The sequence below is a fragment of the Lampetra planeri genome, chromosome 18 (assembly GCF_965212315.1).
Source record: "Lampetra planeri chromosome 18, kcLamPlan1.2.h2, whole genome shotgun sequence".
NCBI classification, from domain to species: Eukaryota; Metazoa; Chordata; class Hyperoartia; order Petromyzontiformes; family Petromyzontidae; genus Lampetra; species Lampetra planeri.
Genome location: NC_136124.1, coordinates 7385641 through 7406473, shown reverse-complemented (window position 1 = coordinate 7406473; position 20833 = coordinate 7385641). Strand labels below are relative to the sequence as shown.

General features: G+C 56.5%; 1 protein-coding gene across 2 annotated transcripts in view; it reads right to left on the bottom strand.

Moving 5' to 3' along the window:
* PTK7 (protein tyrosine kinase 7 (inactive)) overlaps positions 1–20833 on the bottom strand; it is a 95178-nt gene that overhangs the window by 36006 nt on the left and 38339 nt on the right. For both annotated transcript variants that reach the window (XR_013586224.1, XM_078602422.1), the window contains exons 3-11: positions 14622–14724; positions 13937–14121; positions 11473–11620; positions 8904–9034; positions 7868–8149; positions 7428–7561; positions 6516–6654; positions 2715–2834; positions 2166–2318 (exon numbers count right to left, since the gene is read on the bottom strand). Coding sequence is in view for 1 of the 2 variants with exons in the window: in XM_078602422.1 (XP_078458548.1) it covers positions 2166–2318; positions 2715–2834; positions 6516–6654; positions 7428–7561; positions 7868–8149; positions 8904–9034; positions 11473–11620; positions 13937–14121; positions 14622–14724 (1395 nt within the window). In the remaining variant the exon portion in view is untranslated. The remainder of the gene's footprint in view (positions 1–2165; positions 2319–2714; positions 2835–6515; positions 6655–7427; positions 7562–7867; positions 8150–8903; positions 9035–11472; positions 11621–13936; positions 14122–14621; positions 14725–20833) is intronic.

The window sequence follows — 20833 nt, the reverse complement described above, 5'->3', positions numbered from 1 at the left end:
CGAGTGAGCTCTTAAGTGACTGCCGGAGAGACGTTACAGTGCCTTACTCACGCAAGGGGGGCTCGCGGGGTGTGGGGGTCTCGAGGGGTCTGGGGGGTCTTGAGGGGTCTGGGGGTTCTGGGGGTCTCGAGGGGTCTGGGTAGGACTGATGGGTAACTGTGCCACGAGTCGTAGGACACGTTGTTGGGAGTGTGCTGCCTTGGGAATGTGCTTTCGTGTCAGAGGAAAATAGTGATACCCGGAGAAAACCCAAGGTGTGTGCGAGAGGATACCACTCAAATGCCCACAAGGACGGGTTCATCAACCGACTTGCTGTACTGCCAACCTGGACATGATCCACCAAACCTCGTTTCCAAAGCGGCAGATCGCAGGCGAGCGCGCCACCTCGCCGTGCTGACACACACCGGGCCACCGCAGCGCTCGCAATACGGTCACCACCACCGCTTCCCTTCCCACCGTGGGGAGAGAGCGAGTGAGCAAGAGAAAGGGAAGTGTGTGAAAGAGAGTGAGAGAGCGAGAGTGAGAGAGCGGGCGAGTGAGCGAGCGAGGGCAAGAGAGTGAGCGAGCGACAGTGACCGAGAGAGAGAACGCCAGTAAGAGAGTGACAGATTGAGACAGCGATAGCAAGAGATTGAGAGAGATAGAGAATGAGAGAAAGAGATTAAGAGAAAGTGAGAGATTGAAAGAGTGAGAGGGGAGAGCGAGCGAGAGAGTGAGAGAGAGCGAGAGATTGAGGAGAGCTCCGCGGCTTCAATCGCAGCGAGGTTCCCCCCCTCGGGGCTTTCTGATCATTACCGTCACAAGACTCCCCCACCTGCTGTCTGGGGTGTGACACATCTTACGGCTGGAAATATTAGAAAAAAAGTAATAACAAAATAAAGCGCCTAAATTTACACGCGATTCATCCTCTGCCCGTGCAGCATCACAATTTCCCGGTCGGATGACAACAATACGCGGGGCGCAGGGCCCTCCCCGGCCCGCGGTGGGGGCCCCCCCGTGGGATTTCTGTACAAATCGGCCTTTTTATTCTCACGCCGCGCCTCGCCAATCCTGACAGCGTAAGTGGCGAGCCATTATGTCGGCCCGACGCGTTTTTTTTTCTTTCACGCCGCGAAGGCGATCGTGACGCGGAGACCGAGAGGGGGTGGGCCGCTTCGTCGAGATGAGTTCGCGGGGCGTAGATTCAATCGCTCGCTCGGCCGAAATTAGGGTGCGCGTGCGCGCGCCGGAAAAACTCATTACAACGCGGCGAGGCAATCCGCACATTTAACTCCCGGAACGCCTCCGGAATCCGTCCAACGCCGACGACAAATTGCATTTCAGCCGGGCCTATTACATCCGCACCGTCTGACATCACAACGCGACCCAGCTCCACCCACCCTCTCCACAATATTCACCGTGCCCAAGTAAAAATAAACTTAACACTCTGTATATTCCGGTGAAGGCTGGCCGGGATGAGCGTCGACGTCTGCATTTCCTCTCGGTGACGGCAAAGGCGAATTCCGGTGATGATTTTTAATTAAGCCGCTATTCGTGATCTGCGACGAGTGGGAGCAGCGGCAGCTTGAGCCCTGTGATTAGGGATGTTCCGGTGGCATCCGCCCACCCCTTTCCGCCACCCCCCCCCCCCTCGTCAATGGCGTGCGAGGCATGAATCGCTCAGCAAGCGACAATGCCTTTGGGTTTCGTATTTTTGTATTTTATTTCTCCCGGTGGAGTCCCGTGACAAGGCCCTCCACTATTTTTCCCAAAGGAACAGCTGTTCCCACAGCTCCACAAACAAGAAAATCCCAAGTTCAATTAGAGGGATCCGTTTGGCCTCCCTCGTGAGTGCAATGATTATCCCCCCTCTATCCCCCTGATGAGAGGAAATCCTCATTGCACAAGCGTACAGTTACATAATGATAATAACGATGTGAGGTTAGGATTCCGGCAGGAGAGGTGGAATCGAGATGCATCTTGAGGTCCCCAGTTCGACCCCTGGGCAGTGGCGGTGCTGGTTCCATACGGTGGACGGCGAGGATGTAACGCGCAGCCTCCAGGCGTCTCACGCTCACCACCGCCGTACAGGTGTCACGCTCGCCACTACTCGTGCAGGCGTCGCATCCGCCGTCAACCTACAGACATCACCACTCGCCCTCCACTGTCACAAGCGTTGCGCTCACCGGCAACCTGCAGCCGGACGGTGGCCTCAATGTCGCCCTGCATGGAGTTGGAGGCGGTGCACGAGTAGTCGCCCTCGTGCGAGGCGTCCACCTTCCGGAAGACAAGCGTGCCAGCCTCCTGTGCCACGCCGGGGGGTAGCGGTGCGCCGTGGCCTGCTCCCCGCATACACACGGGGACACACGGGGACACACGGGGACACGCGGTGGCACAGTGAAATGAGGACAAGCTGCCCTGATTGACACTGCGGTCTGTATTAACCAAAAAAATACTTTGCGCCGTCTGCTTCACAAAAAGATACCCGTAACGTCACCCCAAAGTGGAGTAGGCCGTTGTGTGCCAGCAACACGATCCAAATTTAGTCATTTGAAAAATCACCCTGGTTCTGCTTCCCCACCCCTCCATGCACCTCCCCCATGCCTCCCTGCACTTCTCCATCTTCCCCACATCTCCCAATTCCTTCCCCGTTCCTTCTCCATTCCTTCCCCGCTCAAACCCCGTGCCGAGTGGGCTCCGGAGAGGGTGGGGGGAGTGAGGGAGGGGGTACCAACCCTGTCTGCTCCACGTGATGACGGGCGGCTCACGGCCCGTAGCCGAGCAGTGGACGCTGCTGCTCTTCCCCAGCTCCAGGCACTGGTGCAGCTGCGGCGTCGGCGTGAACTTGAGGTTCGCTGGAACAGAACGAAAACTTAATAAATGGAATCGATCGCCGCGAGCGACGACGGCGTCTGCTCCCCCGCCTCTGGTGTGATCGCGAGTCTGAGATCGTAAACTCCCCAGGAGCCTCGTGGAATCCCACGCGCACATCTTAACGAAACGCGCCGAGACCATACACAAATGAATAAATAATCCGGGACGATATCCAACGGCTTCCCATTAAAACGCACGACTGCATCTGCATCCTATTAAAACACCGAATTACAGCGCAGAAAACTCACGTACGTGCACGCTTTAATTCAGCAGGGCCGTATTTTGAAATTAGTAATGGTCCTGTATTTATTTATGGGCCACGTTATGGCTACAACCGAAGGGCCCCCAGGGGCTGGAATTGAAGTGCTGATGTCATTTCAGGCAGGAATGCAAAACGTGGTTAAGCAAACGTTTAAGCGCAGTTATTTTACGCGATGCCTCACCAGACTAAACGCAGCCCACGCAAGCTTACAAAGACAAAGACCCCCCTATATAACATTTAACAGACAGTTGGGGCAAGTGCTGTTAGCGAGCACCTAATAAGGCCCGCACGACACACGAGGGGGTGGGTGGCCAGCAAAACGCCTGGCCACCTTCATCTCCCAAGTGCTGAATCGACCTATAGGAAGGCCTAGGACCGCTTCAGATATTTGCCACCGTTATTGGTCGTGAGCGGGAATCAAACTCAGGTCGCCGAGTTCGTAGCGCAGTGCACTAGCCACTGTACGACCGCTCCCCACTGCACTCAAACGCAAAGACACACACACGTACTGGCTGTGTTAGTGTCCAACAGTTTCTATGGCCACAAACTGAAGTTGACTGCATGGGTCAGAGAGCTGAACTTGAACAAAGGATGCTGGGAATTCCACGGCGGGATAGGCTGAGCAACTTGGAGATTCAGAGTATGACACGGGAAGAACGTGGTGGAAGCACGTAATCAGCAAAGTGGAGGCTGTGTAGGGTGGAGAAGAAGGGCAATTGATCGAGACGGGCATTGCAATGATACCCAGAGGTCACCGACCAATGGGAATAGAAGACAAAGCCAGACGGTAGTGGCGGCGATGAGACTGTAAGTACGGTCCATGGAGGTCGAGCGCCAACTTTGCAACAACTCGAGGATCGACGAGAAGGAAGCATCGGCGAGGTGTTGGACGCGACAGGCCGACGGCGTTAGATGCGACGACATCTTGACCTTGACAGTGTGGATACAGGGCCGTGCTCTGAGAGAGTGCACGCGTGTGTGTGCTCACAGTGAAGGCAACAATTAACGCACGGCGGCGCGTGAAGCGCTTCGTGCGAAGGCGCGAAAGATCCCGCAATCGAGCGCTCTCTGTGGTGGGGTGTCAACGCTCGACCCTCGCGTCAGGGCGCGGGGATCATTAATCAGCCATTGAAGGGTGCGTCAGACTCGTCGAGCGACGGCCAGGAAGCTTTTAACGATCACGCCCACGACCGCAGTGTGCGCACGCCACTCTCCGTGGCCGCGCGGCACAATAGCACAACGCGCAGCGCAGGCATCTTAATAGAAACGCAAACACCCCGGTAAAGTTACAGGCACCCCCCCCCGCCCTGCCCGGGGAGGGCCGGTGGGCGTCTTCTACCCACGATGATTAATCTGCCCCTCTACATCCAATTAACTCTGCCTGGCCAATGACCTCGGATGAGCTGAGCACGGAGGCACGATGAGGGGACACTGAATCACCTGCGCTTCTGGTGACCTATTCAATCACAGTGTGAAAAAGGTCAAGAGGTCACCACGACCGGCGCCGGTGACGACCGCCACGACTTGCCATCGCGCTTACTTCCGCGTGCGTGCAAATCCTATTGGGGAAATTACGCCGGTTTTTATGCCGGGCGTAATTTAGTGACTTAGTGACGCGGTTGACGAAGTGGCAATCGCTTTTTCCCAAGCCCGCATTCATCCACACGCCCAGCCTCCCGCAAGGCCCGCTTGCTCGATACGATGCCGAGACGTCGCGAAGTTGCCGCCCCTGCTGCAGGCCGCTACGTCAGGGCCATCGGGTTTTAGGAGCCTGGATAATTAAGCCGGGCTGAGTCACACAGCGGGATAATCTTTCGCGTCGCGGCGGTTTAAATTAGCTGAGCGGCGATGCGCACGAGTGGCAGCACCTCCCGTATTTCCCTTGCAATTCGAAGGAGCCACATCCTCAATCGACCGCACACAGAAAACCAAACGGCTTCTCCCAATAAGGTGACCCCTCGGCTACTTTAACGATTATAAAATAATTATCTTAAGAAACGATCGGAAGCGAACGGCAACAATAAAAGACGACGATCGTGGACGGCATGCTGGAAGCGCTATGAGGAAGAGCAGCAGCTGGATGGGGGATAGGATCTGAAGAGCAATAGCGACACCGGAGGCGGGAAAAGCGAGAGGGGGGGGGGGGCGGCCGATCGAATCGGATGGAGGGGGGCCTCGTGATGGCCACAACGGGAACTATTCCGGAAAAAGACGAGATAAGACGATGACAAAGATCGATAACAAGTGACGAGTTCGGGGGAAAAAATTCCACGCAAGCGCACGGCGAGCGACCGTCGCCGCACCGCAACGTTCCGGCACTCACGGCCGACCGTGCACGAGCGCTGCGGCCCAAGGCACAGCCCGATGGGAGATTAATTGAGACGGAACAGGTTCTGGAAATGAGGCGAGAAGACAAACGAGGGTGGGAGGGGGCAGACGGGTGGGCGGTAGGGAGGGGACGTGCGCTGGCAGGCGAGGAGCGGAGGGAGGGAGTGGATTTGCGTGCGCGGCCCGGTAACCCAACACGCGGGAACTCGGGTGCGGAAAAACCTGTTCGTCCCACCTGCGCCGCCACAGTGGCGGTGGCAGGCACACAATAGCCGCCGCCTTCGGCCTGCGTGCCGGACAAGCGGAGCGGGCGCCTCGCGCGGACAAAGCGGCCAGGGCGGGGAGACGTATCGCCACGTCTCATTTTGATGGAGACTCCTCGCACGTGAAAGCGCTCGCCCCGCTCGAGAGACCCCCACCCCCCAAGCCTTATTGACCATTTAACGGAGAAACAAAATGAGCCGCCCCGAGCTATTTTCACTCGTTTGTCGTCGTCTCAGCTCATTTCCGCAGCTTGACCTCTTCTTTCCCCCACTTTTCAAATTCCTTCACAAACTAAAAATAAATGCACGGTGTTTGTGTTAGGTGGGTTTAAAAGGGCTGACAGATTGCTCACGGCGGCCGGGCGGTTGGCCGGTTGGTTGCTGTGTGTGCTTGCCAGGTGGTTGACTGGATGCCCAATTGACAGCTTGCCGTTGCAGCTTTGAGAAGACCGGGGTCGGTGAAAGCCCAAGACCAAACCGTTTCCGATAGACCAAGTTGTATTTAGTAGACCGAGCTTTAGGCAGCCTTGTGGAATTATCCACTACCTGGTAAGCGAGAGGGTTGGCTGGTGAGGAGTGAGTGATGTGGCTGCCCTGGTAAAGGTTGAGTAACAGGGCTACTCCGGTGAGGAGTGAGTGAGCCAGCGACGTGGCTGCCGTGGTGAGATGTGAGTGCCAGGGCTGCCCCGGTGAGGAGTGAGTGAGCGAGTGAGCGAGTGAACGAACGACGTGGCTGCAGTGGTGACGAGCGGGCGAACGACGGGACCGCTGAGATGCCACGGCGGGCCTCCCCGTGCGCGGGGCCTCACCGAGCACGTGCACGCGCGCCGCCCTGGTGATGGAGCCGGCGGCGGTGCTGCTGTTGCAGGTGTACACGGTGCCGTCGTACACCTCCACCGCGTTGATCCGCAGCGTGCCGTTGGGGAACACCTCGAACCGCCCGTCCTGCTGCACGGACGCACACGCGGCGCAAACCGCACGCGCGCGTCACCGCCGCAAGCGGAGCAGACAACACGCGCGGCACAAACCGCACTTGGCACAACCGCGTCGGGCCGTCCGACGCCGTGGACGCTAACGGGTTTCCTTGCCCGCGAGAGCGGCGAGTGGCTGGCGCCTGTTTCACGCCGGAGACACTTTGTTTTTACCGTTTTACAAATGTTTGTGGGATGTTGACCCCATTTTAATGAACGACGAAACGACCGTGAAGTTCCAATTTACACCTTTAAACAAGATCAGCGACTGTGCGGTTTATTTGGACAATGAAAGCGCCAGTATTGTATTTGTTTTGTTATCCGACAGAGAATGTTCCTGCTTGTCGATGCTGTCTCGAAGGAATTCTACTCGTCTGTGCGTCTGTCCACCTGCGTGTCTCACAGTTGATTTGTCCACCTTGTTAGCGACATGTCCCACAATCTGTCTATATGCCAACGTGTGTCCATGTGTCTGTCTGACAAAATTTCGGTCAAACTTTGTCTATTCATCTGTCTCCGCCTCTGGCTCAATCCATCCGGTCTACATACTTCTCGGCGATTTCCATTCCACTGGCGGACGAAGGCCTCTCCACGTAATGCCAGTCGCGGGGAGGATTGTTAAAGTCGTACTTAATGAGCGAGTTACAAATTCTACAGCGTTCTCCTCATGTGGGCCAACCCCGCATCACCCTGTGTCACAACCCCCCCACGTCGCGCCCCTGAGAGGAATGAGGAGAGTGGCGCTCGTACCACTGAGATATCGAAGTTGTTCTTGTACCAGGCGACGTGTGGGGTCGGCGTGGCGTTGGTGGAGCAGTGCAGGAATCCCGGCTGGCCCTCCTGCAGGGCGCTGTCCACCGGCGGCATCACCCACACTGGCACGGCTGGGGGGGTTGGCGGATCATGCAGAGATTGTGGTGTGCGTGTGAACTTTCCCCTCTAATCCGCATTGCTGCCCGACGATCAAGGGTCTCAAGCGTTTAGGGCTTTAGGGCTTTGACCAACGTGATTGGTTCTCGAGGGTGAATCTCTCACAGCAAAGTAGCTTTAGATTGAAGTTTCATTCGCATCATCTCATCCCGCACTCCCCTTAGCAACAGAGCTCGTGCATAAACGCTCTCCGGCCCAATTTAAAGATCGTTAAGACTTCGAACGTCGCTCGCTCACGCACACGCCGGCTGCGCACGTACTCGCCACGGAGATGGTGACCTCCTGCTGCCGGCGCCCGGCCTTGTTCTCGGCGACGCACTGGTACGTGCCGGAATCGCCGGCACGCGCCGGGTCCAGCCGCAGCTCGCCGGCGTCGGTGACGTGCACGCGACCCCCACCATCACGGCCCGCGCCGATCCTCGCGCCGTCGCGCTCCCACCACACGGCCGGCGGGGGCTGCCCCGGCACAGGGCCGCACTGCACGCGCCGCGACGTGCCCTCCTGCACCGCCACCGCATCCAGCGACACCAGATCGCCGATGTCTGGCGTGGGGCAGGGCGGCGGGAAACACCCGACGGGCAAAACTGTGAGCCTCACGTCGTCGTCGTCGTCATTCAATCCCACTGATGGATGAAGGCCTCGCCAAGCCGTCGCCAGTTCTCACGGGTCCTGCGATGTACCAACACGCCTGGCAGCCGCACTCACACTGAACGGATTTGAATCTCATTCACAGTCACGCCGGGCATCTGTGGCCTATGATCAGGCCTTCGGAGCAGTGTAAATTGGCGCAGTCATACGAGCCCTGACATACCGAGGTCTCAATTAAAATAACATTTAGAAATTGACGGCATGAAGTACCGAAATACACATGCAGAGGGGAGTCAGATAGTGTGACGCGCTTTCGTCAGATATTCACAGCCGTGCACGGGGCACACGGTGCAAGCTGTCACCACTGCCGCATGGACCGCGGCTGTGAGTGATCAGCGTCGTGAATGGAGTAAGCGCGGCGAGCGCAGCCAATGCCGTGAGCGCAGCCAATGCGGTGAGCATGGTGAGGACGGTTAGACCGTGCGTGCGTTGAATGCGGCGAGTGTAGCGATCGAAGTGAGAATGCCGAGTTTGGGGAGCGCAGTCAGAACTACGAGTCTGGTGAGCGTGGGGAGACTGGTGAGTGTGGTGAGCACAGTGGGACCGCTGAGTGTGGTGAGTGCGGTTAGTGTAATGAGCATGGCGAGTGCGGTGGGACCGGCGAGTGCACCGAGTGCGGTGCCGCTGACGCGGCTGTGCGAGCCTCACAGGCCAGCGCCAGCGTGGCCTCGGCGGAGGCCTCCTTCCCGCGCGCCCCCCGCGCCACGCAGCGGTACGCGCCCACGTTGCGCTGCTTCACTTGCGAGATGAGCAGCGAGCCGTTGGGGAAGATCGTGGTCCTGAAGGGCGGCACGGAGAGAGGACGCGGTGAGCTCGGTTACACTCGATCGATCGCGCCGCGCGTTCAACACGCACGTGGGGAGGGTGGGGGGGGTGTACATGAAGGGAGAGAAGTAATGGAAAAGATCATTTTACATAAGATACTTACAAGGTCCCTGCCACTGTTCAGACCCAAGACCTTGCTGTTCTCCTCTGTCGTCTAGAGCGTACACGTGGCTCACTGCTTCAGTGCAGCGTCTGGGCGCCGCTACGTAACTCCGCGTCGTGTTGCAATGTGTATGGTTGGTGGGTCGTGCAAACTTCCTGCTCATCTGCAAGGTGGCCAGCGGGTGGCAGGAGAGCAAATGTGTTTGCGAACCCATCCGTAAAGCAGAGCTGCTAAAGCAGAGTGTTTATCCCTTCCGTATGGTGGTGGATTTCCTCCCACGCGAAGCAAAGCACTCGTTATTTAGGTATGAGTTGGCCAAAGTGGCTCAGCGGTCAGAGCGTTAAGCTGGCACCGTTGAGATCCTGGGTTCAAATCCAGGTTCCAGCTGCCCGTGGTTAAATCCGTGTTCTCAAGTATTGATTGGTCTCAGTTCGGTCACCCAACGACTGCACAAAACAAACCCTGATCGCATTAAATTTGGTTCTGCACTGAATGTGGCTAATTCCCAGCCGAGATTTTAAATTAACATCGAGTTGGCGGTCACACGATGAGTATTACTGTCAGTGGCAAAGCACGTGGGAATGGGCTGCCCCGTGCGGTGCAGACCAGAGGTCATGTGAAGGAATCTCAGGGGGCTCGGCGAGTTTTGCTTCCACGAGCGGTCCCTGTAACACGCCGGCTCACACGGCTCTCTGAGCGGTCCCTGTAACACGCCGGCTCACACGGCTCTCTGAGTGGTCCCTGTAACACGCCGGCTCACACGGCTCTCTGAGTGGTCCCTGTAACACGCCGGCTCACACGGCTCTCCGAACAGTCCCTGTAACACGCCGGCTCACACGGCTCTCTGAGTGGTCCCTGTAACACGCCGGCTCACACGGCTCTCCGAGTGGTCCCTGTAACACGCCGGCTCACACGGCTCTCAGAGTGGTCCCTGTAACACGCCGGCTCACACGGCTCTCAGAGTGGTCCCTGTAACACACCGGCTCACACGGCTCTCCGAGTGGTCCCTGTAACACGCCGGCTCACACGGCTCTCCGAACAGTCCCTGTAACACGCCGGCTCACACGGCTCTCTGAGTGGTCCCTGTAACATGCCGGCTCACACGGCTCTTTGAGTGGTCCCTGTAACACTCCGGCTCACACGGCTCTCCGAGTGGTCCCTGTAACACGCCGGCTCACACGGCTCTCAGAGTGGTCCCTGTAACACACCGGCTCACACGGCTCTCCGAGTGGTCCCTGTAACACGCCGGCTCACACGGCTCTCCGAACAGTCCCTGTAACACGCCGGCTCACACGGCTCTCTGAGTGGTCCCTGTAACACGCCGGCTCACACGGCTCTTTGAGTGGTCCCTGTAACACTCCGGCTCACACGGCTCTCCGAACAGTCCCTGTAACACGCCGGCTCACACGGCTCTCTGAGTGGTCCCTGTAACACGCCGGCTCACACGGCTCTCCGAGTGGTCCCTGTAACACGCCGGCTCACACGGCTCTCAGAGTGGTCCCTGTAACACGCCGGCTCACACGGCTCTCAGAGTGGTCCCTGTAACACACCGGCTCACACGGCTCTCCGAGTGGTCCCTGTAACACGCCGGCTCACACGGCTCTCCGAACAGTCCCTGTAACACGCCGGCTCACACGGCTCTCTGAGTGGTCCCTGTAACATGCCGGCTCACACGGCTCTTTGAGTGGTCCCTGTAACACTCCGGCTCACACGGCTCTCCGAGTGGTCCCTGTAACACGCCGGCTCACACGGCTCTCAGAGTGGTCCCTGTAACACACCGGCTCACACGGCTCTCCGAGTGGTCCCTGTAACACGCCGGCTCACACGGCTCTCCGAACAGTCCCTGTAACACGCCGGCTCACACGGCTCTCTGAGTGGTCCCTGTAACACGCCGGCTCACACGGCTCTTTGAGTGGTCCCTGTAACACTCCGGCTCACACGGCTCTCCGAGTGGTCCCTGTAACACGCCGGCTCGCACGGCTCTCCGAGTGGGATCTCGCATCTCGAGACGCGACACAAACAGCACGATCGCGATCACGTTGAGGATTTTTTTTTTTCTGCGTTGAACTACGTGCCAATTATCGTTGTTGCAGCTCACAATTCTCACAACCATTTTTAGCGATGAAAATAGACGTAGCGTTCCTCTTCAAATTGCGTCAAACATTATCAAAACAAGATCCAGGAATTTGGGAAGTCAATAATACTGGCTGCGAAACCTCCGTGAATATTAACAATTGTTATTATTACTACGGTAATGACTCCTGACCGAGGCAGCGCTGGGCTTCTCACCGGGGCTTGTTGGTGATGGGCTCGCCGTTGAAGTACCAGGCGAGCGTGGGAGGCGGGTCGGCCGTGAACTGGCAGTGGAAGAAGGCCGCCTCGTTCCGACTCACCACCTGGTCCACCGGCTGGACAACCAAGCGAGGGACCGACACGTCTGGGGGGGGGGGGGGCGGAGAGCGGGGAGGCACGGTCAAGAGGACGTGGCGTCGCCTGTGTCAACACGGTTGGCTACGTACGGTGGGAAACGAGTTCAACATACATACATTGATACGACGTGCGATGTGCACGAGCGAGGGTGCAGTTTCGGATGTAAACACATTCAGGATTTTTTGGAGCTCTTTGGATCATTTACGGTTTAACCGTCGTCTTCGCATTGACAAAGGTAATGCCACCCAACGCCACGTAATGCTGGAAAGGCACTGAAGTGACGCATCATGCGATGTGTCACGTGACCAATGCGATGGCAGTGTAATGCGGAAAAGCCACATTACTATGGCGGGGTCCGGGACGACCACTGGTAACATGCCGGGCGGCCGACACGCCATAGCTCACGGCGAGCCGACTTGCAGCGAGTGATGGGCCCCATCCCATCTCGTGGAATAATTATTTCTTTCAAATCAATTGAATGATGTAATGCGTCTGGAAATTGGAATTCCCATCGCAAACCCATCTGTGTCAACGTAATTGTTGAGGAATGCAAAGCGTCGGGGGCGCCGATCGATGCCAAGGTCATAATTTCTGTCAATAAAATACCTGGCACCAATTCCCCAGCCTCCAATCCCATTGCAGCCCGTGCGCTCGGAAGGATAATTAAAGCGCGGAGGCGCTGCGACTGCATATTGTAATGAGGTGCCACGCGCGAGCAGCAAGGGCGATGAATGGGGACGGAAGCAGTCCTACGAGGGCTGCCACTCCAACGCGCCCAAGAGCCTCTCATTAGCCTGTTCGTGGGCACAGCAAGCACACGAGCCAACGGGTCTCGCACACCGGTATCCCGCCGGGTAACGGGTCCGGAATAGAGGTTCATCATCGATCATTATGGGGCCTGGCCGACGTGGCCCAGCGGCAGCGCGTCCGCTCGCTTGTTGCAGAGGTTTGCGGTTCGAACCTAGTGGCAGGCCGCGATGCGCGAGGCTACGGCGTGCATTTTAACCGTACACTACTACGGTCTTCTTCACGGTGGACATCGGAAAGGTCCCGTGATGTCATTCGAGGAAACAGTTCGGACATTGCGTGCCAGCTTCATCTTACAAATTTTCCCAATTTGAAAAATGAAACCGCAAATCAATTAATTAGGAAACTGCTGGATGAAGGCCCCGATGCTGTCGCCATCTCTTTCTCTCAGGCTCGCGATGCAACGATCCATCTGGTACCTGCGCACGAGCCAATCTCTTCGCTCCATCGCCGCGGTGAACGTCAAGCATAACATGTGCGATTGCGTGCGTACATACATGCCTACATTATGGAATTAACATATCGGGTTGGTGTGTTCCTATCATAACTATTCACCCTAGATTTGAAGCTTTTGTGACTGTAAGGATTCATACTCTTAGGTTTTTCGGTAAAGTCACGTAGGTAAAAAACTAAAATAATAAAATTATAATAATAATAAATGAAAATAACTAAATTAAATCACGACGTTTCGGAGGCAACAAATTCGGCTGTGACGGTCCCACCTGAAGACGGAGACTTGTGTTGCCTCCGAAACGTCGTGATTTAATTCAGTTATTTTCATTTTTATTTATTTTATATTATTATTATTATTTTACCTATGTGACTTTACCAAAAAAACCTGAGAGTATGAACTATTCACCCCCCATTCCTCCTGCGCCGAAGCCACCACCCAACCACACCAAATCAAATTATAATGTTCACGACTTGATGACGCTATAGAATGGACGAATGATTTGTCTCGCATTTCCTGCATGGCTTGCAATGTTCATCGTTTGTCCTGAATGCAGTCTTGTTTCCTTCATTAGCCTACCGAGTACCGACTTGCAATTCCATATGACTTACATTAATCAATGCTGCAAAAATATAGAATCGATTTGCACACGCACAAACCACTGCATTTAACGTGAGCGTGAGGATCGGTTTCTGAATTGACGTATCGCGACATGCCAAGCCACCGTGCTTAGGTTGAGGTGGGAACGGTCTCGTTGTGAGACAGTTCATGTTAGGGTTAAAATTATATATCAATGGCAACATTAGCAGTATCATCATGTGCAAAGTCAGCAGCATCACTGGCAGCAGCAGAACCACCAATAATGCAGCAACATCAGCAATTGCAGCAGAAGCAGCAGCTGCAGACACAGCAGTAACAGCAGTAGCTGATGCATCAGTAGCCGTAGCAACAACAGAGGCAACATCAGAAGCAGCAGCATCAGCAGCAGCAACAGAAGTAGCACCACCAGCAGCAGCAGAAATAGCAGCACCGGCAGTAGAAGCAGCAGCCGAACGGCGATCCTACCGTAGAGGTCGAGGGTGAAGTTGGAGACGCTGCACATGCTGCCCATGAGGTTTTGACCGCAGCACGTGTACGCGCCATTGTCGGCGGCGCTCACGTTGCTCAGCGCGAGCGAGCCGTCGCGACTCAGCACCAGCCGTGCGTTGGCCTGCAGCTCCACGCCGTCGCGCAGCCACTGGTAGAGCGGCCTGCATGCGGGGGGGGGGGGGGGGAGCAACACCAGCTCCTGTTATAACGCGGCGCTTCCAAGTCTCCTGTGACGGCAGGAGCGGGGGGGGGGCAGGGAGGACACTGCGGGCCACGGGGCGTCCATCTCACGCGGCCGGCTCACGACTTAATTTTAATCGACTTCATGACATACGGCCGTGACCTCATTTCGCAGAGACCCGCTGAATTGTACACACACCAATATATTTGCACGACAGCCATATACAGCCTCTCTCTCTATATAAAGTAAATATGCCCACTGTTCAGAATCTTGAAATGCAGTCGCAATAGTACCCCGTATGCACGTTCAACTTCTTTCGCACCGTACATAGCCAACCGTGCTCATCGGAGGTGCGGGGGTATAATTTACACACTGCGCCGCACGGTGACGCAAGCGACCGCACGGGAGAGAGAGCGAGAGAGAAAGAGAGAGGGATAGAAACCAGGGCCGACAGCAACGCCGGCCTCCGCGACCTCTCACCGGTGATGCCCCTCGACGTGGCAGTGGAGCTTGATGGACGACGACACCTTGATGTCCTCCCGGCTGACGGGGTCGTCCAGCGTCACGCCGCCCGTCTCGATCCCTAAACGGCGGCACAAACGGCAGCGCACGCGCGTCACGACTCGGCCCTGCGGACCGCAGGCTGCGCTCCAGTCGCGGTGGCCGGGCGCTAATGCACAGAGACGAGAGGTCGCATCCCGATAATTGCGGGGTTTTGGTGACAGTTTTAATCTCGACGCCGGCGGGAGGTTGACAAGAGCCGGGTGGGTCGGTGGAGCGGCAAGCCGAGCGTCTCCGTGCCGCGGGCCACGCTTGCACGTGGACCGTGCGCGCGCGTTACACACGTTTCACGTACGGCTCTTACTGTCAATCCACCGTTGGATGAGGGCCTCTCCTCTACGACTCTTTTTCAGGAGGGTCCTGGCGAGTTTTCCTCGTAGGTGCTGATGATTGCTGTGCGTGGTCCCAACTGTTGTAATTTGCGGTGGAATTTATTTTTTGCCAACATTTGTGTTGACCACGACACCAGCGCACGGTGGCGTTTCTCCTGCGAGGATGACGTCACGGGATCTTTAACGTCCACTGCGAAGCGGACAGTGCATCATTTTTCACGGTTGATTCACTCGCAGTGGTAACCAGGGGGCAGCCACTGGGTTCTAACCGTGAACAGCGAACGGCCACGGCGAGGGCACGTCACGATCTGCGATGCTGGTCGGTCGCGGTTGGCGAGGGCGTGGGAGCATCGATGCGGATGCATAGCAGTACAGTACAACGAAGGATTACACTACACCGCCCTCTGCTGCTCACAGAGTAACCCTGTGGCCTCTACCACCTGTTTAATTCAAGGTGATCACCCATGCAAGTGCTATTAAGGTTAACGCCTGCTCCAACTTACGAGATGGAACAAGATCATAGGCATTCACGCCATAGGAATGGGGAATTTCCACTACGTGCTGAGACGCAGACAGGTACACCTCCGATTGGCACTGTTGGCTACGTATGGTGCGAAAGAGGTTCAACATTACACACATACATACATAAAGGTCGTCGTGCTCAGGATACACAGACTGAACCCATGACTTACAATTATGTACGCAAATCACACAAAACCAATTTGTCCATGCAACAATCGAGGCTGGCGGGCAGAACAAAATCACGCAAAACAAGAGACCAAACATAATTAATTCCCGAGTAGAATCTCACCCCCAAATCGTGATGATTCATCAAATGGCTGGTGGAATAGGGGCGGGTGAATGGTACACGCCCAGCGGATCCCACACCCCCACTCGCACCCCCCGTGTACCGAGCGCGCTACTCCGTATCAGTCTCAACATCGACATCCACGCCCACCCCCTCGTGTGTCCTTTAACACCTCTCCGTTACATAACGTAACGTTCTCTCCCCACCACCGCAGCATTTGCGTATTCAATTCATCTGCGTTAACTGCACACGACAGAGCCACGCAGCAGAGCGATCGTTTGCGTTTAACATTTGGGCGATGATTGGCGACGGCCTGAGGCTCTGACATCAGACGGAGAAGGAGGCGGTGGCATCTCATTGAAACAAAGCAAACGCTGCCATAATAACCATGCTGGGAAGCACTGTCAGCATTGAGGCTGACAGTGCTCATCTCCTATGTACACGCCAGAGCCAGTGGTGGAAACTCCACGTTCCCATGGTGGGAGGGGGGCGAGTCTATACGCGTGGATAATCCCGTGCTGCGATTTTCCCGGTGTGATTGACGGCACGGCGGCAGAGGCCACGGCGTGGATCGCTTCCCAGAATTCCCACGCCAACGCTGGCTCATCTCCTCCAGCGGGTCCAGCGAGATGAAAGGGAGTCGCCGCGTCGAGTGGGTGACTCCCTCCCTCCTCCTCCTCGCCGCTCGACCCCGATATTAAACAAAATAAAAATAAATGCATTCACTGGGCGGGAGGTCTCCCACCCGCGCATCCCCACGGGGGAGGAAAAAGCAATGACAAAGAGAAAAGTTGTTTGTGGACTTAATAAGATGCAGCGCAAAAACAAACGGCCCTTATCTATTCGATAAGCAGCGGCCTGGGCTGTGTGTGCTGCTGGGCAGTGTGAAGCCGCAGTAATGTGGAAAAAGACTTTCAAGCGACTCCCGGGTACAACCGCCGTACAGCGTTGTAGCAACGTCACGGCAGTGTGACCGCCGCACATTTTAATACGGTGAGCCTTCCCGGTTACTGGGATGCTGTCGTTCGTTAAAGAGGCGAATTTTATAAACGCACGACATCACCGTCGCGACCATGGGTTGAGACGGAGTGATTGAGCGTGGAAATCATCGCCGATACTCCCTCTGCAAGGTGCGGCGCCTCATCCACGATCGAGCCAGAAGGGTCGGGGGGAGCCAACTTGGTAGTGCCAAGGGGAAGAGCTGGAGCCAGATAGTGCTCGTGATGAAACTGTGCTAAGAGTGCTCTCCTTGGAGGTCAGGTGTCATTATAACTGCGACTGTTATTACACTGGAGTCTCAAGACTCCTCCTTCCTGTCAAGATTTCTCAGTTGGGGGCGATGTTGCTACGTACGATCCCAATTGAGTAATTTGCCGGTAAACGTTCAGAATTTGGATGTGCAGCCAATACCAGTTACGTTGAATGTTTTTAAACCCAAGAGGAACAGGGGAATAACAAACAAAATGCACAAGAAAAGGTGCACATGTTGGGTTTCGAACCCAGGCCCTTCTTGTTGCAAGTGTTACCACTACGCCACCCTGCCACCCCGATGATTTTGCAAACAACCACAGGATCAAGCAGAAGGAAGCGATGGCGGAGGTGTGTGGTCTCCTCTACCGTTGGGGCGCAGGTCTGCTTCAACACCGCCCCTCTGAAAGGTTTACGTAAAAAAATGAAATAGCAAACGCCGCTAATTCACGTTATGCTGCCGCTCGGACATGTTATGGGAGTTTCCTGGTATAGAATTTACAAGCGTTGCATTGCCCCGGAGCTCCGTGATGGCGGCACAAGAGAAAGGTACGGATAATTTATTGCCCGACTAAGGAAAACATTTAACTTTTTCCGTTCGCAAAAAAAAAACCCATAAAACAAATCCGCCATCATCCCTGGACGCAATCGCTCCGCAGCCGAGGACGCACGGTGAGAAATGGGGTGGGTCGACAGGAGGGCATCACGCGGACCGTTTCATCTCAAACGGCGTGGGGGAAGAGAGAGGGAGAGGGGGGCGGTGAGGGACGCAACCTCCTCCGCTCCGCCGTGAATTCTCCAGCCTCTCCCACGAATGCTCGGGCCGACAAAATCCAGGTGGTAAAAAACTCCCACCCGGCCCTGCCATGGCGCCGAGACCACTTAATTAAACACCATCGCTCTCCTTCGCTCCAGATGCGCTCAATCACCGCGGCTCAACAGCTGCTACCTCCTGCAGCCGCTAACATCAAAACATTTGCGGGGAACGCTTGACGGAGCAAGAATTTATGCTTTCCCGTGTTTTTACAAGGACGCATTAACGAGACGTACAGGGCCATCCGTGAAAACGGCGTGCGCGTGCCTGCCCCGACGTTACCATGCACAAAGACAAAGGTCCCCACCCCCACCTTACAGCCTTTAACGGACTGTTGAGGCAAGTAGTACTAGTGAGCACCTATGGAAGGAGACGTGGCACAAGAGGGGGTGGGAGGCCAGCACCACGGCCGGCCGCCTTTGTCTGCCCAACACTGATGTTTACACCCCCACACTAGGTACTCATTTTTGGCCGAGTTGAACTAGGGGTAGCCCAGGAACAGTTTATATATCCCTCACTGAAGTTGGCCACGAGGGAGAATTTAACGCACGTCACCAGATTCCTATCAGTGCATAAAATGAACATTGTCAATCGTCCATAGTCTACGCAATGTTGAATAAAGGCCCCCACACGCCATCGTCATCCCTCCCTCGAGTAAAAAACCGCCAGAATCCGTCTCACTCCCGCACACGAACCGCTCTCATCGCTTCATCTCCGCGGCGGCCGATTCCCTCGGGCAGGTGTTCTCCCCCCCCCCCCCCCCCGTGGCGCGACGATACGTCTCACTGAAGCGAACGGCGACGGATCGGCGCGCTCTGCGTGAACAGCGGCCGGCGGCGGCGCGCCACCGTCACCGCTTTTCGCGAAGATCTGGGGCGCGCGTTAAACGGCGGGCGGCGCAGCCGGAAAATATCCCGACGCAAAAACAGACGTGGGAGGAGGATTTTGGGCGATTCCGTTGTAAACCCCAGCGTGCCCGTGACACCGCGGCTTCGTGTCGACGCACGTTCTCGCCTCTAATTAGGTAGGGCGGTGGGGGGGGGTGAGGGAGGTGGGGGTGCTGGTAAAGTTGGCCTTGTTTCCGGCGTCCAGAATAGCACGCAAACGACAGCCAGGGGCAGGAAGGAAATGCTTTCGCTCTCCGTGTGAGCGTGCAGCTGTTGCCTTCATGCCAGAGACGGCCGCCGAGGGAGCCCCGACGAGACCGGCTGTCTGCCCTGCAGCAACGCGGCTCAGACACGCAACACAGACTGTGCAGCAGCAGCAGCAGCAACAATACGGATTACAGTCGGTCCGGTAATGATAGACACACAGAGACACGATCCGCGCAGCAATGATACTTCAGGAGACAGCCCGTGCAACAACAATGCTTACACGCACGGCCGGCATAACGTCTTTCATGCTCTGTCTTAATGGGAACGTCCTTGGCTGCCATCTTCTCTGCTCTCTGGCCCCCCTCTATGCTTCCACAAACGACCCCCCCCCCCTCATCCTTTAGGTCCACCAGCGTCACGACGACCCATGGGCCTTCCGCTCCATATTTTACCTTCCATTCGCGCTTCTGTACCAGGCGAGTTAGTTAGCATCTAGCCACCGTGGCGCCCTTTGTCAAGGCGTCGCCAGCTCCCAACCTCCGCATCCTTGCCGCAGCATCGCGAGCCAAGCGAACACAAACATGGAGATCCCCGTGTAGCCGTCGACACGCTTTTTGGGCAAGTGCAGTCAGAGAGTGTCTATTAAAGCTACCTCGGCGCAAAAAGGGGGTGGGGTGTGGACAACACCGCACTGTTTGCACACCGCGCCAGGAGCTCCATGACCTGTGAAAAGCACACGAACGGTTCGGATGCCACAGGCCACCGATGTCAGCCGTGGCCCGGGAATCGAACCCCGATCGCCGTGTTTGCGGTCGACTCGGCCACAACCGCCCCCCCGCGCACCTACACGTGAACACACGACCTCGCAACAGACAGACAACAGCGAGGCCTCCACCGCTAATGATTATTGATTTAAAGAACGGAGCAAATCGAGTTTCTGCAGGACGTAATGAACCGGCAAAGCGGCCCCCCACTGCGGGAGAAGGCAGACGAAGAGACTCGGGTCTGCTGCCGCCATCCCCCCCAACCATCCCTGGCCCCCCCTGTGTAGCTCTAGATTGTTTTATATTTGTGTGAGGCGTACACCCACGGCGACAGCTGGCCCCGGCCAGCCCAATTAGGGCTAATCTTGGCACGGGGGCGGCCACGGCTACAACACGGCACACACACACACGGCACGTTTCACCGGTTGGCCTGCACCCACCCCCCACTCCCCCAGGGTCCACCAACCCCCACGCACGACTCTCTCCTCCTCCGGTCCCCACCCCCGCACCTTCCTCAAGCAGCAGCAGCAGCAGCCAGGGGCCATGTCCAGTGAAAGGACCCTTGTTGGGGTCGGGGAGATTGTCCGGCCGGGTATGTACGGGGTTTGTTTGGATTGGGAGGGGACGTGGCCATCTGCCTGCAGCCACCTGGCACGGGCCCCGTCGTGGTGCGAGCTGCGGTGTTTCTCAAACTCACCGGGGCCATTGTTTAGCTTATTTTATAAACACGCCTTGACAAACACAGCGTGGGGGAGGGGGGGTCGCTCCTGGGCCACGGCCCTGCCAACGTGATTTGTGTCGGCTTACCCGTGACCGCAGCGCGGATCACGGAGCTGGCCTCGAACAATGCAACGAGAAAAGAAGCTTCTGGACTTTGGGAGGGCGCCAGGTATTTCGTGGCGGCGATAGGGTAAAACAACTTTAGTAAGTTCAGAAGAGACGTGTGGCAGGAAAGTGCTGGAGATGTGATTGCGTAGAGGAGGAGGTTGCGATGGGTGGGACACGCATGCAGAGAGGTTGAGCAGAGTGTACGCAATTTGGAGGTTGGGAGTTGAACGTGGCAGGAGAAAA